Consider the following 15,119-nt stretch of genomic DNA (forward strand, 5'->3'; position numbering starts at 1 on the left):
AGGTATTTTCACACAAATTGCAAAGGCAATGCATTGGTATCATTATTTGACATACCCAGTCTGTTTTCACGAGCAGAAAATGCAAGCATGTAAAGACAGTTGATTCTGCCGATGTGTGTTTACATTCGGTGGAGGAACAGTAGTAAAACCGCAGGCATTGTGCCACGAGTGTTCAACTGATGCATTGTTTGTTATTTAGCTTGTAGCTTCGTGTATTTACACACATTTACACACAAGGCATTAATATAGTTTCTAACAGAATGCTCACGCAAACTACTGGCATTGCGCTACCACAAGAACAGAACAAGGAAGTAGCGAGACGACCAATCATAGTGCCTTTTTGTCTGCGTCCTCCGCGTCCGTCGTATGGATAGTCAGTTTCTTTCCGAGGCGCTCGACGACGGGCGCAGAGCCTCTGCGCGGGGGGCGTGGACTTGCATAGACAGAAAACGGATGGACTTAGAGGCTGTGCGTCCGAAGCATAAATCTAGCTTAAAGCCTGCCGTATGGGTGTGTGCACTCTACTTGAAGTACTTTATTGTCCATGTGTGATTTCTGCAAGCGTGTGTGAGCAGGAAAGCAGTTCATAATTCATGTGTGATTTCTGCATGTGTGTGTGTGTGTGTGTGTGTGTGTGTGTGTGTGTGTGTGAGCAGCAGGGCAGCAGATCAACGCCACCCGGCTGTCCGCGGTGGCCATGAGGGAGGACGGCTCTGACATCATTGAGGTGCGACTGGACCGCGAGAGTGACAGCCTACAGGTGCTGCGGAACCAGGCACCCCTCACCTTTACAGAGCAGACTTGGATGGACCTCACAGGTGAGAAACAGGCACCCCTCTCACAGGTGAGGACCAGGCACCCCTCTCACAGGTGAGACTTGGACCAGGCACCCCTCTCCTTTGCAGAGCAGACTTGGATGGACCTGACAGGTGAGCACTCTACCCCCTTTACACCTGTGCACCTCGGCAGTGATGGGTAAGTGGTTAGGGCAAGCGACTCCCGACCCGCCAGTGCTATCCCCCATCCTCCCCCATGATTGAGGCACCCTGAGCATGGTAGGCTACCGTCCTGCCACACTGCTCCTTTTCAGGCGCCATTGGGGGCTGCCCCCTTGCACGCGTGAGGCATAGATGCAATTTTGTTGTGCACTTGGGTGCTGCTGTGGAGTGCTGTGTCACAATGACAATGGGTGTTGGAGGTTCCCAGTTGGGCTTTCACTTCACTTCACTATACGAATGCCAACGTTTTGGTCTATTAACCCTCTTAAAACATGTTCAATGTTGAATCATTGAGTCACTATGAAACACTGCAAACATGGACTGTGTGTGAGCTTTCTTCTCTCTAACTTTATTGTCCCAAAAGGGGCAATTAGATGTGCCGCAAGACTCCAACACGAACACATAGGGGAAACAGACAACAAGACAGAGCCGACAATAAAGTGCGGTGTGATCATTGAAAGGTTAAAAGGACCATAAATAAGGCTCTCAAATCAAAATAAAGATGAAAAAAACATCATAAAAGATGGATTTGACAAGTTAGCGTCCTTTTTTTTGACTGTACACCTGGGCGGTCCTAGCATGTCTCTTGAGTAAAACGCTGTTGTGTGTGTTCTCCATACCTGGCTGAATGCTAACACCATGCCAGTTAAATCAATACACACTGCTGTTATCAAACACACACACACACACACACACACACACACACACACACACACACACACACACACACACACACACACACACACACACACACACACACAAAGGTAATAAAACATGCCTGTGATGAAGTGATAAGAGTGGTCTGATAAGGAGAGTTGTTTTCAGCAGATCCAGAGATAAATATATCACTTGTTAAGCGTGAATAAAGCCAGCATTTGTTATCTGTAAATGTTGAACATTGATGAGGTCTGGAGTTAGTTGGATAAACCTTTATTGGGAAGCCATGTTAAAATCAGCCTATAATATAATATAGCACTCATGATAAATTCATTCATGGTCAATATATCTTCAAACTTCCTTATAAAACAGAGCATATTTATCACTGTATACACTAGTGGTATGTATAATATAATATCATATCATATCATATCATATCATACAATACAATACAACGCAACGCAACGCAACGCAAAGCAACGCAACGCAACGCAACACAACACAACACAACACAATATATTTGTGTTTTGCTCTCGCAGGTGTGTTTGTGTTCTCTCCTGTGCGCCACAACGTGACGGTGATGTTCCCGTCGGGCGTGGGGGTGGAGCTAAGGAGGAGGGGCGTTACCATGGCCGCCACTGTCCTGCTGCCCGAGGGGTTCGCCGGCGCCCCCGAGGGGTTGCTAGGCAACATGAATAACGACCCTAAAGATGACCTGGTCTCCAGCGAAGGCAGACCCGTACCGGACCCCAGCAACCCGCAGGACATATACGAGTTTGGAGCCAGCTGTAAGTTACTGGAACCAGGGCCCAATTAAAGGGGCAATATGTAGGATAAAATGTTTAATTAATCACTGTCCTGAGTCAGCCGATGCTTATTTGAGTCAATAGTAACTGAACGATGACACTCGCGACCACTTTCACGGTCCGCTGCCAGAGAACCCCGAGTGTAACTTTTGACAGAGCAACCCGAACGTCTCATTCGAAAAATTTGCTTTACATACCCTCAGATATGTCAGCGAGCTTAGTTAAACAGCACTTTTTTCATGACGTTGTAGATTTTGGGACAGGCTTGCCACAGGCACCGCGCTAACTAGGTAGTTCTATATTGTGCCCATTTAACATATTAATTAATCAACAAGCGACTTACAAATGTTACAAATCATACGTACACACACACTCATGCACGTGTGCGTACATACAGGCGTACACATGCGCACACACACACACACACGCACGTGCACACACACACACACACACACACACACACACACACACACACACACACACACACACACACACACACACACACACACGCACGTGCACACACACACACACACACACACACACACACACACACACACACACACACACACACACACACACACACACACACACACACACACACAGATTCACTCTCACAGACAAACAAAAGAGAAGCAGCACTACTGGTATGTGGATGAACAAACACCTGAGAATCTGTTTGGTGACACATTACACAAGACACAGGTCACTTGTAAAAACCCTGAATGACACAGTCATTATGTTGTAGCCTGCAATATACATGTATAATAATTACATATAGGCAGTGGTTCTCAAAACTGCCATCATAGACATGTTTATGTTATTGTCTAGGTCTTATTTATCCATTCCCTTCTTTCCCCGACCCCCAGCTTGGGAACCAGCGATATACACCATACGGCACAGTTGGCCTTGGCAAGCTCAGTCAGGGCCGTCTGCAGTGAGATTACTCTTATCAGTTCATCTTCGCCTCCGTGTCATTGTGTAGCCCACTGACACGTGCTGTGACTCAGCAGACCGACATAAACACCAACAGCATTTCCAGCAGAGCAGACCGACATAAACACTAGTAGCATTTCCACATATCTGTCACATGTCTACTGGACAGAGTCAACGTAGAAGTAGGCCTACTGTTACAAATGTAATTACAACACTACTAGTATGACGTTACCTGTAGTCAAGTCCACCTTTGTAGAGTCCAAGACAAGTCCAAGACCAGTACTAGTCAAGTCCGAGACAAGTCTGAGTCCAAAGAGGTTCGAGTCCGAGACAAGACCGAGTCCAAAAAGACTAGAGTCCAAGTCAAGTCCGAGTCACATGTCGGTCAGTGTTTAACAATGAAAGGATGAATGTCAATAGTGTGAACCTTAGAAGATAACCTTTATGGCATGGATGTGGAGACAAACTTGTTTGTTACTGGATTTCAAGCTCCACTTTACAATCTATGATGGCCAGTGTTCTAAACAAAACTTAATGACAGACCCGGCGAGTCCAAAAGCCTAATTTGGCAAGACCATTGTCCGAGTCCAAGACAAGTCCGAGTCCAAACAATACCGAGTCCGAGACAAGTCCAAGTCCATAAAAAAACGGACTTGAGACCGGACTCGGGCCGAGTCCGGACTCGAGTACTACAGCCCTGCTATGTAGTATACTAGTATTGTACTAGTTATCATGTGTCATCTTGAACGCCTCATCCCTCTTCACCTACGACTCTGTAATATTATACTAGTTATCATGTGACATGAGACTCCTTGATGATGTTATCTTCAGGGGCCATCCTGAACACCTCGTCCCTCTTCACCTACGACTCTGCAGACATCATATATCATAACATGTTAGATTACTTTTATGTTATCATGTGACATCATCCTCAGGGGCCATCCTGAACGCCTCGTCCCTCTTCACCTATGACTCTGGAGACATCATATCATAACGTGTTAGATTACATTATGTTTGTAGGAGGAGAGAAGTGCCGCATACTCTCAAGTTAAATAAATACGTTTTTAATGTGACAACGTTTCGGCCTGTCGGCCTTCCTCAGGTGTTTATTTAACTTGAGAGTGTGCGGCACTTCTCTCCTCCTACAAGTGTATTTACTGGTTGCCAGCACCTCTGTTTCTGGTGTGCGTTTTGCACCTCCACTCAGATTACATTATGTTATCATGTGACATCATCCTCAGGGGCCATCCTGAACGCCTCGTCCCTCTTCACCTACGACTCTGCTTACCTGTTGGACTCGTACCTGTCCGCCCCTAAGCACGACCCCTCCTTCCTGCCCGTGTTCGTCGCCCCTGACGACCCGAGCGACCCGTTGCTGCCGCAGGCGTCACAGCTGTGCGCTGGGGAGGGGGCGGAGCTCTGCACCTTCGACACGCTGGTGGCACGGAGTCTGGACCTGGGCAACGCCACGCGGGTCTCCCTGAACAGCCACATAGCCATCGCACAGGACCTCAAGACAGGTAACACACACACACACACACACACACACACACACACACACACACACACACACACACACACACACACACACACTAACATAACAGCCTAGACGTGGGCAACGCTACCCGGGTATCCCTGAACAGCCACATAGCCATCGCCCAGGACCTCAACACAGGTAATGTTATACAGACACACACACACGCACACACACACACACACGCGCGCGCATGAATAACACTTATTAAACAATGAACACTAATATATAAGTCTTTATAAGCAGACATTATTGTAAAGTGTTACCCAGAGTCCTTATCACCTGTTCATGTTCATAATATCCCTAATTGTTGTTTGTCAGTGGTGTCGTGCTGTTGTTTATTTGTGTGTTTGTTTATTTCCTGTCCAGTGGTGTCGTGCGGTTGGATCGCTCCTCCGAGTAACGGCGTGAAGATGGGCACCACCTACCTGCAGGGCTTCACTGTCACCTTCGCCTGCAATACCGGCTTCGTCCTGCAGGGGTCAGAGCGGCGCTCCTGTCAAAGCGATGGCCAGTGGTCTGGGGAGGTTACACAATGCAGCCCAGAGCCACGTGAGTTTCAAAGGCACATTACTTTACACTCAGGGGTTGGACGCTTTTTATCCAGAGCGACTTACAGATATTACAGGGTATTGGTTACAGTCCCTAGAGCAGTGTGGGGTTAAGAAGTGCCTTGCTCCAGGGCACTTCACTCACCCATGGATGGAGTTGTAGGGAGAGACAAGGGCAGGATTTGACCCTGCAACACTGTGATCTACAGTCCAACACCCACACCCGCGCCCTCCCTTACAATGCACCCCAGAGCAGGGTGAGTTTGAAGGCACAGTGCTCCCCCTTACAGGAAAAACACCCAACATGCTCAACCAGACACAGTCAGAGTCAGAGGGCGTTATCATGATGTAGCTCGGCTGTAGAGAAGGTTATCAGGACTAGGCCTAGCTTTACGATATCTGCTTATCATCCCTCTGTGGCGGACAGTAAAACTTTTATGAACTAGCACATGTTAATGCTCTCCACCTCACTTGTATGCCAAACTTATAAAGGGTAGTCTTCTTTATGCCAAATTTATAAAGGGTAATATTATTTAAAGTGGAGTTAATTAAAAAAAACTGAGTTGCACCCTTTAATTCCACATGTACTTCTGGGTCTGGGCTGGTTGCCAAGGGAAACATATTTTATTATTTCATGGCAGAATAAGGTTTCGACCTCAACAGTCGTCTTCAATACAACAAAAAGGATTCTACGTGTGCGGACTTCTCACTCTGAAAACTACAGTTGGCCTTCGTCCTGCACCTTTCCCTGGGATGTGCACAATCCTCTCCTTCAACTCTTTACTAGAAGGAGCAGGGCTGGATTAATGCACAGGCCTGCACCTGCCAGGGGCCCCCTGATTGGCCAAAAGTAGAAAAATTGCTAAATTGTGACAAGATGCAATATTGAAAAAATCGTCTGTGATGTTGAGTAGAGTTGGTAGACCTGTTATCTTTCATTTCTAGCCAGCAATTATGACACCGTCTATGTAAATGTATAAGGAAATTTGCCCTCTGGGGGCCCCCACAGCAACCTGTAGCCTAGGGGCCCCAGGTTACCTTAATCCATCCCTGAGAAGGAGTCTTTCCCAGAAAGAGACAGCCAGAACTGTACCTGTTCTTTTCTTTTAAGCGCTCCTACTCAGGAAGTCTAATTTTATTTAGGAATCATGCTCTGAAAAGACTAGGTTGGAGTTAGTTCCTGTTTACTTTGTTTACGGTTTACTGTCTGTCTGAAAGTGAAAGCCCGATTGGGAAACTCCAACTCCCATTGTCATTGTGACACATTGAGAGAGACTATGAAGCTCTTGAGAACATATTTAGTCATCTATTACAAGCTACTCTGAACCAGTGCTTAATTTGAGGGGGAGCAAGGGGGAGCTAGCTCTGGAACCTCAGACGAGAGCTCCGGAACCTTGGATGGAACCTCATGGAAATACATCACAGATCCCCCTCGGGGGGGAGCCACCCATCCTCTGCGCTCCAGGACCTCCCGCTTGACAAATTAAGCGCTGCTCTGAACACAAAATGTATATTAATGTAAATCTGACTTGGAGAGGTCCGCTGTAGCAGCATGAGGACTGATACCACTACTTTAAGGGGAGGACCAGGCCAAAATAATCAACAGTCCACCGGGCACATGCGCTGTATGCCCTATGGCCAATCCAGTCATGGCTTCAGTTGTTGATGGTGTCCTGTGTCTGTAGATGGTGTTGAGCGTGTGTTGCAGTTGTTTTTTTGAAATTCAAGTTTTTATTGATCAAACTTTAAACACACACATAAATGGTCCACACAGTACATTATATTGTCCTGTTGTACATAGCTCACCTATACGCCACCTTGACATCTCCTGTGTTGTAGTTGTTGAGCGTGTGTTGTAGTTGCTGAGCGTGTGTTGTAGTTGGTGTTGAGTCTGCTGTAGATGGTGTTGAGTGTGTGTTGTAGTTGCTGAGTGTGTTCTGCTTTGTGTCTCTCCTCAGCGAAGGACAACACCGTGGGTATCGCCGTGGGAACAGCGCTGGGTGCCCTCGCCTTGGCAACCATACTCACCGTCATCATCCTAAAAAGCAGGAAACACAAGAGGTACAAAATAATAACACTGTCAATAACACAATAATAACTCCACTATCAATAACACAAGAGGTTCAAATAACGCACACTGTGATACTGAAGAAGGCCCTGTGCAGCCGAAACGTCTGTCATGTCAGTCCCTGCAATGTTAAAATAAAAAGTAAACAACAAGAAAGAAGAAAAATTGAGTGTGATCCATTTCCTAATACAAAATGTAACAGAAAACAAATATGGGCACTGTTATGCAATCATTGTTTTATTGTTTATTTTCAGGGGGTCACAAACACAAACAGAGGACGGTGGAACGGCTCTCTGATCCCACTGTGACATCATCAGTCACATGACTGGAAAGTCACGTCTTCAACGATGGTATTTAGCATATCAACATATCCAACTCATTTTTGTACAAAATTACAATAAAATAATGTGATTTACATGTGAAGATATGTATTATACTATTTAAAACAATTGAAAATAAAATGAAATAACATGAAAAAAAAAGTAGTTCCTTTTTTTCTTACTGTAAACTGCCCGTTAGGCTGCGCTGTAGGCACAACAACCACAGACAAGACTTTGGGCCCCTGGGCTAGACGAAAAGAAAGGGCCCCCTCCATGGGTGTGTCTCATTTACGAAAAAATATTCAGGGTTTCAGGCTAGATGTTGCACACCCTATATGGTTGGGGGTGCAGGGGGTTGTCCCCCATGGAAATGTGAAAATTCAGTTGTTAAAAGTATGATTTTAAGTAACGCAACATGAGAAATGGAAATATGAAGGCTTGGGCTTCAGGACCCCCCTTGGTTCTTGGGCTCCTGGGCATACGCTAGAGGCGATTCCTCTTTGAGTACAAGGGAGGCGCCGCCTCCTGTCCAAAATCACGGAGAATAGTATGTAAACTAATGCTTTACACGACTTAATAACATTGCTAGTTCAGACCCAGCTCCATAGAAAATGTATGTGCTCAACTTAGAGATGAAACCAATCTGTAACTAGACTGCCTGTGCAGTCGCCTTCGACTGCTTAAGGTATATCCCCGAAACGCGACGCTTCCAGTCCCCAATCATTCCTACCACTCCCGTCCACCTTTTCATGAACGTTTATGATTAATACAAAATATAAAATTACATATTGTTACACTGGTTATTACACTGTACCTGGTATTGCCTATTTTTACACTGGTATTACACTAGTATTACATGGTATTAAATATTGTTACACTGGTTATTACACTGTAGGCCTACCTGATATGGTAGATTCACTGAAATGGTGAACCATTAAATTAAGGAGTTACCGGGCAAATCAATCCACCCAGTCAGAAGTTATGGGCCAAATAAAAATTCCACCATTTTGAAAGTGTTGACCTCCAAACTCGAATCAGTTCATGAACCTACCCTGCAGCATTAACACACCAAATCTGGGACAAATTCAGCCAACTAGTCAGAAGTTATGGGCCAAACAAAAGTTCGGCCATCTTGAATTCAGCCATCTTGAAAGTGTTGACCTCCAAACTTGAATCAGTTCATGAACCTACCCTTGAACATTCACACACCAAATCTGGGACAAATCCATCCACCCGGTCAGAAGTTATGGACCAAACAAAAATTCGGCCATCTTGAATTCGGCCATCTTGAAAGTGTTAACCTCCAAACTCTAATCAGTTCATGAACCCACCCTAGAGCATTCACACACCAAATCTGGGACAAATCCATCCACCCGGTCAGAAGTAATGGGCCAAAGAAAAAATTCGGCTATCTTGAATTCGGCCATCTTGAAATTGTTGACCTCCAAACTCGAATCAGTTCATGAACCTACCCTAGAGCATTCACACACCAAATCTGGGACAAATCCAAACATCCGTTCAAAAGTTATCGCGTTAACACGAAAGACCTTACGCGGCGGCGGCGGCGGCGGCGGCGGACGCGGCGGCGGCGGCGGTGCACGCAAAACCATTACATCCCCGACGCTCCGCGTTTCGGGGATATAATAAGATCCCGAGGCTCGCACGAGTTTTTTTTCCGCTCATGACAACGCAAGCGAGTCGAGTCTCAATGGACTTCAATGGCATGTGGGATTGCACGCTTTTTCAATGGCAAAATGCTAAACGGTCATTGGCTATTGCTGTGATTTTTTTTTATGTTGAGACTGAGTCTTATGGGAGTCAATGGAGAAGAGAGAGGAGGGGGTAGGATTTGGAGACTGAACCTCCACCTTGTAATTGGGTAAACCTTGTGTCAGTAGGCTACAGTAGTTCAAATGCAAATATGTTATTAATTATATCCCCGAAACGCGGAGCGTCGGGGATGTAATGGTTTTGCGTGCGCCGCGTCCGCCGCGTCCGCCGCGTAAGGTCTTTCATGTTAACGCGATAACTTTTGAACGGATGTTTGGATTTGTCCCAGATTTGGTGTGTTAATGCTCTAGGGCAGGTTCATGAACTGATTCGAGTTTGGAGGTCAACACTTTCAAGATGGCTGAATTCAAGATGGCCGAATTTTTGTGTGGCCCATAACTTCTGACCGGGTGGATGGATTTCTCCCAGATTTGGTGTGTTAATGCTCTAGGGCAGGTTCATGAACTGATTCGAGTTTGGAGGTCAACACTTTCAAGATGGCTGAATTCAAGATGGCCGAATTTTTGTCTGGCCCATAACTTCTGACTGGGTGGATGGATTTCTCCCAGATTTGGTGTGTTCATGCTCTAGGGCAGCTTCATGAACTGATTCGAGTTTGGAGGCCAACATTTTCAAGATGGCTGAATTCAAGATGGCTGAATTTTTGTCCGGCCCATAACTTCTGACCAGTTGGATGGATTTGTCCCAGATTTGGTGTTTCAATGTTCTAGGGTAGATTCATGAACTTATTCGAGTTTGGAGGCCAACACTTTCAAGATGGCTGAATTTTCATTTGGCACAGAACTTCTGACTGGGTGGATTGATTTGCCCTGTAACACTTTATTTTAAAGGTTCACCCTTTCAGTGGATCTACCACATTAGGTACAGTGTAATAACCAGCGTAATGTATTTAATACCATGTAATAACAGTGTAATACCAGTGTAACAATATGCAATTCCTGTAATACCACTTACACACAAATACATGATGTAAGTACAAGATTGGTACATGGTGTTACACTGGTATTACATGGCATTAAATGTTGTTGCACTGGTTATTACACTGTACCTAATGTGGTAGATCCACTGTAATAGTGAACCATTACAACAGTGTTACCATTTGCCCCATATTTATATCCCCGAAACGCGGAGCGGCGGGGATGTAATGGTTTTGCGTGCGCTGCCGCTGTGTAAGGTCTTATGTGTTAATGCAATAACTTTTGAACGGATGCATGGATTTGTCCCAGATTCAGTGTGTTACTGCTCAAGGGTGGGTTCATGAACTGATTAGATTTTGGAGGCCAACACTTTCAAGATGGCTGAATTCAAGATGGCCAAATTTTTGTTTGGTCTATAACTTCTGACTGGGTGGATGGATTTGCCCCATTTTTTAAGCTTCTATCTCCAGCCCTGTTCAACCTATATATGGACAGCCTGTCCAAACAGATTTTGATGAAATTACACTTCATAATAGGTATATGATGTACCTTGGGAGCCCATTTTTTTCCAAGACTGACCTGTTCCCTTGTGTGATAACAGTTGCACAAAATATTGTATGCCAACACTCCATAAGAGGTACATTAAAGGTACATTAACTGATATGTAAAGATTCAAAATTGTTTTTATTCATCCCAAAGGGAAATTGGTCTTGGGCATACAAACATCTGTTTAAGAATACATGATGTAATTAGAGCCACACTGTTGTTTTTGTTTCAAGAGAAAAACAAAAATACGCAATGCAAAAACATAACTGAAAATTAAAACATAGGCCATTATATACATTATGTACAAGTCAATAGTCATGTCTGTTCTTGTGCTTTGCTCTTGTCATCTCACTTGATCTGTACAAAAGTTGGGTCATGATCACTGAAATATGTGCACAACACACCACTATTATGGATTGTGCAGTTTCTCACATATATGTGATCAAGTAAACTTCTGTGGGATCCAGCACAATATGTTGGGTCCTTAATGATTTGCTGGAAATCATGCAGTGCTGGAACTTCAACATCATTTGTGTGAGCAAAAACATCAATGTTGAAGTCACCACAAACAATGGTTGGCATGTGAAGAGGTATATCTCTTATAATCTTCACCAAAGTTGTTGAGAGTAAGCTAGTTGCAATAGAGGGTGAACGGTACACGGCTAAAACAAAGGTGTTTTGAATTTCTACCAACACAGTTTCCAACCCTTCAGCTTGTTCTGTAGGATGTTGCTTGGGTACTGGTAGGTGGTCCTTCACATACACTGCAACACCTCCTCTGCCAGATTCGGATTGTCTGTCACTGCGTAATGGCTCTCTGAAGTCTGGTAGTGCTACAGCAGCATTGTTTATCCTCCTGGAAAGCCAGCTCTCAGAAAACACTAACAAGTCTGCTCTCATCAGTTCTGGATGCTTGGTCACATCCTCCAAATGTTTGTTGATGGAGTGAATGTTCTGTGCGACTATTGTCAATTTTACTGGCTGCATTATACATTTCACCAAAGGCATTGATGAAATGTGCAGACTTGGCATTCTTGACATGCTTTGTGTAACTTCTGTATCGCAATACACATATTTGTCTTCAAAGTCCTTCAAATAAAGTCCTGCCAGGCTGCTCACCCTACTCATGGCAACATAAGCCATCCCAGCAAGGAATGTATATTTCAGGGATACAGCTGCAGATTTAAGGGTCATTCCTTGTGTCTTATGTACAGTACATGCCCATGCAAGTTTCAGTGGGTACTGGTACCTGGTTATTGGTGAACCCTCAAATTGAAATAGTTCAGCATGAGGCTTTATTAAGACCACATCACTCCCAATGCTGTGTTGATTTTGCAACCTGGTGCTCCTTCCAACTGCCTTGTTATCAAACTGTACACAGATTGATTCTGGCTGACTAAATAGAGACTTCCGCATTGAAATCTGTGTCACTGTACCAATGACTCCATTGGACAAGCCATCAGACACATCCAAGTTTGTGGTCAGCATAACTCTTGCGTTCACAGCGATGTCCAGATGAGCTGCGAGCAAAGTGTTGACTTGTTTGATAGGTACTTTTCTCTGTTTATTCCCTTTCATTATATCTGCTGCTGCAATAGTTGTTATGTTCTGGCAAACATGGTGCAACATCTCGATGTTGAAAGTGTTCACCTGAAAGTACAGCAAATTATATGAATTACAAGTATGCACTGGATGTCAAACAACTCCTAACATTCATGCTCTCTTGTCTTGGCTTCTGCACTGCATGTTGAGAAAATCTTAACTTCAGATGTATCCTGTATACACCACCACTGAACTTAGACACACTTGGCATTTCCCTGCTGGCCTGATGCTGACGTTGGCCTGGTATGGACATTCTAACTCAGCAGAAATAAAACCCCATTGGAAATCATTGTGATGTTATGCCTGGTGAGTTAGAATGCTCATAACACTAGAGCACCAAAACGTGGTATGGTGATCTATGGGATATAATGAAGAGGGAAGTGTGGGTCACCAGATCAAGAGAAAAAAAACAACCATTGACAGCAAAGTATCAAGGATATCTCGGCTCTGGGCTTCCATAACTCCCATGCAATGCCACTGCCACTGACTTCAATGTTAAACGCAGCATTCCAGTGACTAAGTCAAAGAGCTTAGTAACCAAGTATTGAACATTGACATGTAATCTAGAAATCTTTAATTTGCAACAGTTGAAATTTGAAGGGTTTTTTGGTTTGTTTTTTTGTTTGTTTTTTAAATACCGTTATCATTGTAAGGTTCATTCAAAAACATTTGAATTATACTCTAATGACTGATGACTTAAAAATTATTACCACTGTCATTTATATTGATTATTTGGGTAAATCAGTGAAAAATGTCATTTGCATAATAATTTGGAACGCAGTATATAAATTAACAAATGTGTGCAGCATAGTCACATTGGGATATAAGGCATGAGTGATGGGGTACCCATGGTATGACTAAAAAAGGCTTGGAGGGTTATGCATGTCAAAAACAGTGGTCTAAGGGACCCAAAAAAAAAAGAACACAGCCCCAACACACATCACTTTCCCCTTTAATACCTGGTGGTGGCCTGGTCTTGGTCAAAAATGCCCTGCCTGAAATTTTTTCCCAGTCTAGCCCCTGGTGTACACTTACTTCTGAATTCCTGGGGAATATGTGCAGAACATCTTTGGGTATTTCTGAATCTGATATAACCCTAGTTAACAGCAGACTGTGGTCCTCCTCAGAGATAGAATTGGACTTATCTCGAAGTCTTAACCTGTATTCAAAAATACAACAGTAGCTATGTCAACATTTCAATAGCACATTCAGATTGGAATTGAATGTACACCCATGATTGTTAAGATGATGTTCTGTACTGTGGGTTCATGCAGCTACAAATCTGTAGTTCATTAAGTTTATACATTCATTAGAAACTTTAGAATAAAAAAAATATTCATACCTGTTTAGCGCCATTGCATATGTCTGGTCATCTTTCTGGCGCATTATTTCTGTCAGGTTCCAGAGAGTGAACTTGTGCCATGGTGATACACAAATGGAAGCCATGTCATCCTTGTACAGTGGAGAATCTCCTACTGGTGGGATTTGATAAAAATCTCCCACTGCCAGGATGCTCACATTTCCAAATGGTGCATTACAGCGCTTTATCTGTGCAAGTCGTTCACTCATGGTGTGAAGCATCTTTTTCCCCACCATTGACACCTCATCAACAATCACAATTTGCAAATGTTTGTATTTTGCTCGAAGTGATGTGAGCAAATCCTCGCCCAGAGCATCATATTTGGAGGACGCTCGCATCCTACTTGTGTTGACTCGCACATTAAATGCAGAGTGTATGGTCTGACCACCAATATTGAAGGCTGCCGTGCCGGTGTAAGCAACAAGCAATACTGTCACTTCATCTGCACTATCAGTTAGGGGTGTCAAAAGTTTCTTGGCCTCATACTGCACTGCCTTGATAACATGTGACTTCCCTGATCCTGCGCCACCACTTAGGAAAATATGAAAAGGCTCCACATTTTCCCCAGTTGCTTTCTTTGAACACCACTTCCGCACCTCTGTGAAGATTTGTCTCTGTTTAATATTCATGCTTCTCATGAGTTTGATTGCTTCTTCGTGGTGCATTCCAGCCACTTCCTCAGTACTTGTAATTCTGGCCACATTATTTTCTGGAAGGATGGCGTCCAGGTCTGGTAAAGCCCCAATTTCATATTCATTGTGCTCTTCATCACTCGAGTCTAACAATTGAGCCTGTGGGAGTAAAGACCAGTTTTTAGACAAAATCTACAAAATACCGGTAACATTTCATTATTTCTAGCTGTCAATATTACATTCATTATTTAATTTATGTAAATATTTGTTACATACAGATGATCGCTCTTCCTGCCTCAGTTCTTCAGCATTTGGCGCTACATCACCCCAGGCTTCATCTGTCACACCATGCTCCTGGATCATATGCCATGCATCATCAATGGCATCAGCGTTGTGCTCATAAT

At 44.1% G+C, this 15,119-nt stretch overlaps 2 protein-coding genes across 2 annotated transcripts in view; one reads left to right on the forward strand and one right to left on the reverse strand.

Annotated features, from left to right (window-relative positions):
- Positions 1-8,007, forward strand: part of LOC134458630 (sushi domain-containing protein 2-like) — a 30,655-nt gene extending 22,648 nt beyond the window's left edge. Inside the window, exons 10-15 of the mRNA XM_063211060.1 lie at positions 657-818; positions 2,195-2,443; positions 4,636-4,914; positions 5,298-5,480; positions 7,438-7,540; positions 7,802-8,007. Of these exons, the coding sequence (XP_063067130.1) occupies positions 657-818; positions 2,195-2,443; positions 4,636-4,914; positions 5,298-5,480; positions 7,438-7,540; positions 7,802-7,844 (1,019 nt within the window). The 3' untranslated portion in view covers positions 7,845-8,007. The remainder of the gene's footprint in view (positions 1-656; positions 819-2,194; positions 2,444-4,635; positions 4,915-5,297; positions 5,481-7,437; positions 7,541-7,801) is intronic.
- A 3,462-nt stretch (positions 8,008-11,469) lies between these two features.
- LOC134458631 (ATP-dependent DNA helicase PIF6-like) lies at positions 11,470-13,828 on the reverse strand. The gene is made up of 3 exons (XM_063211061.1): positions 13,759-13,828; positions 11,828-12,771; positions 11,470-11,503 (listed from the first exon to the last, which is right to left on the reverse strand). Exons 2-3 carry the CDS (start codon positions 12,748-12,750, stop codon positions 11,470-11,472), a joined length of 957 nt encoding a protein of 318 aa, XP_063067131.1. The 5' UTR covers positions 12,751-12,771; positions 13,759-13,828.
- Positions 13,829-15,119: the final 1,291 nt, after the last annotated feature.

This window comes from Engraulis encrasicolus, chromosome 11, assembly GCF_034702125.1.
Source record: "Engraulis encrasicolus isolate BLACKSEA-1 chromosome 11, IST_EnEncr_1.0, whole genome shotgun sequence".
Taxonomy (NCBI): Eukaryota; Metazoa; Chordata; class Actinopteri; order Clupeiformes; family Engraulidae; genus Engraulis; species Engraulis encrasicolus.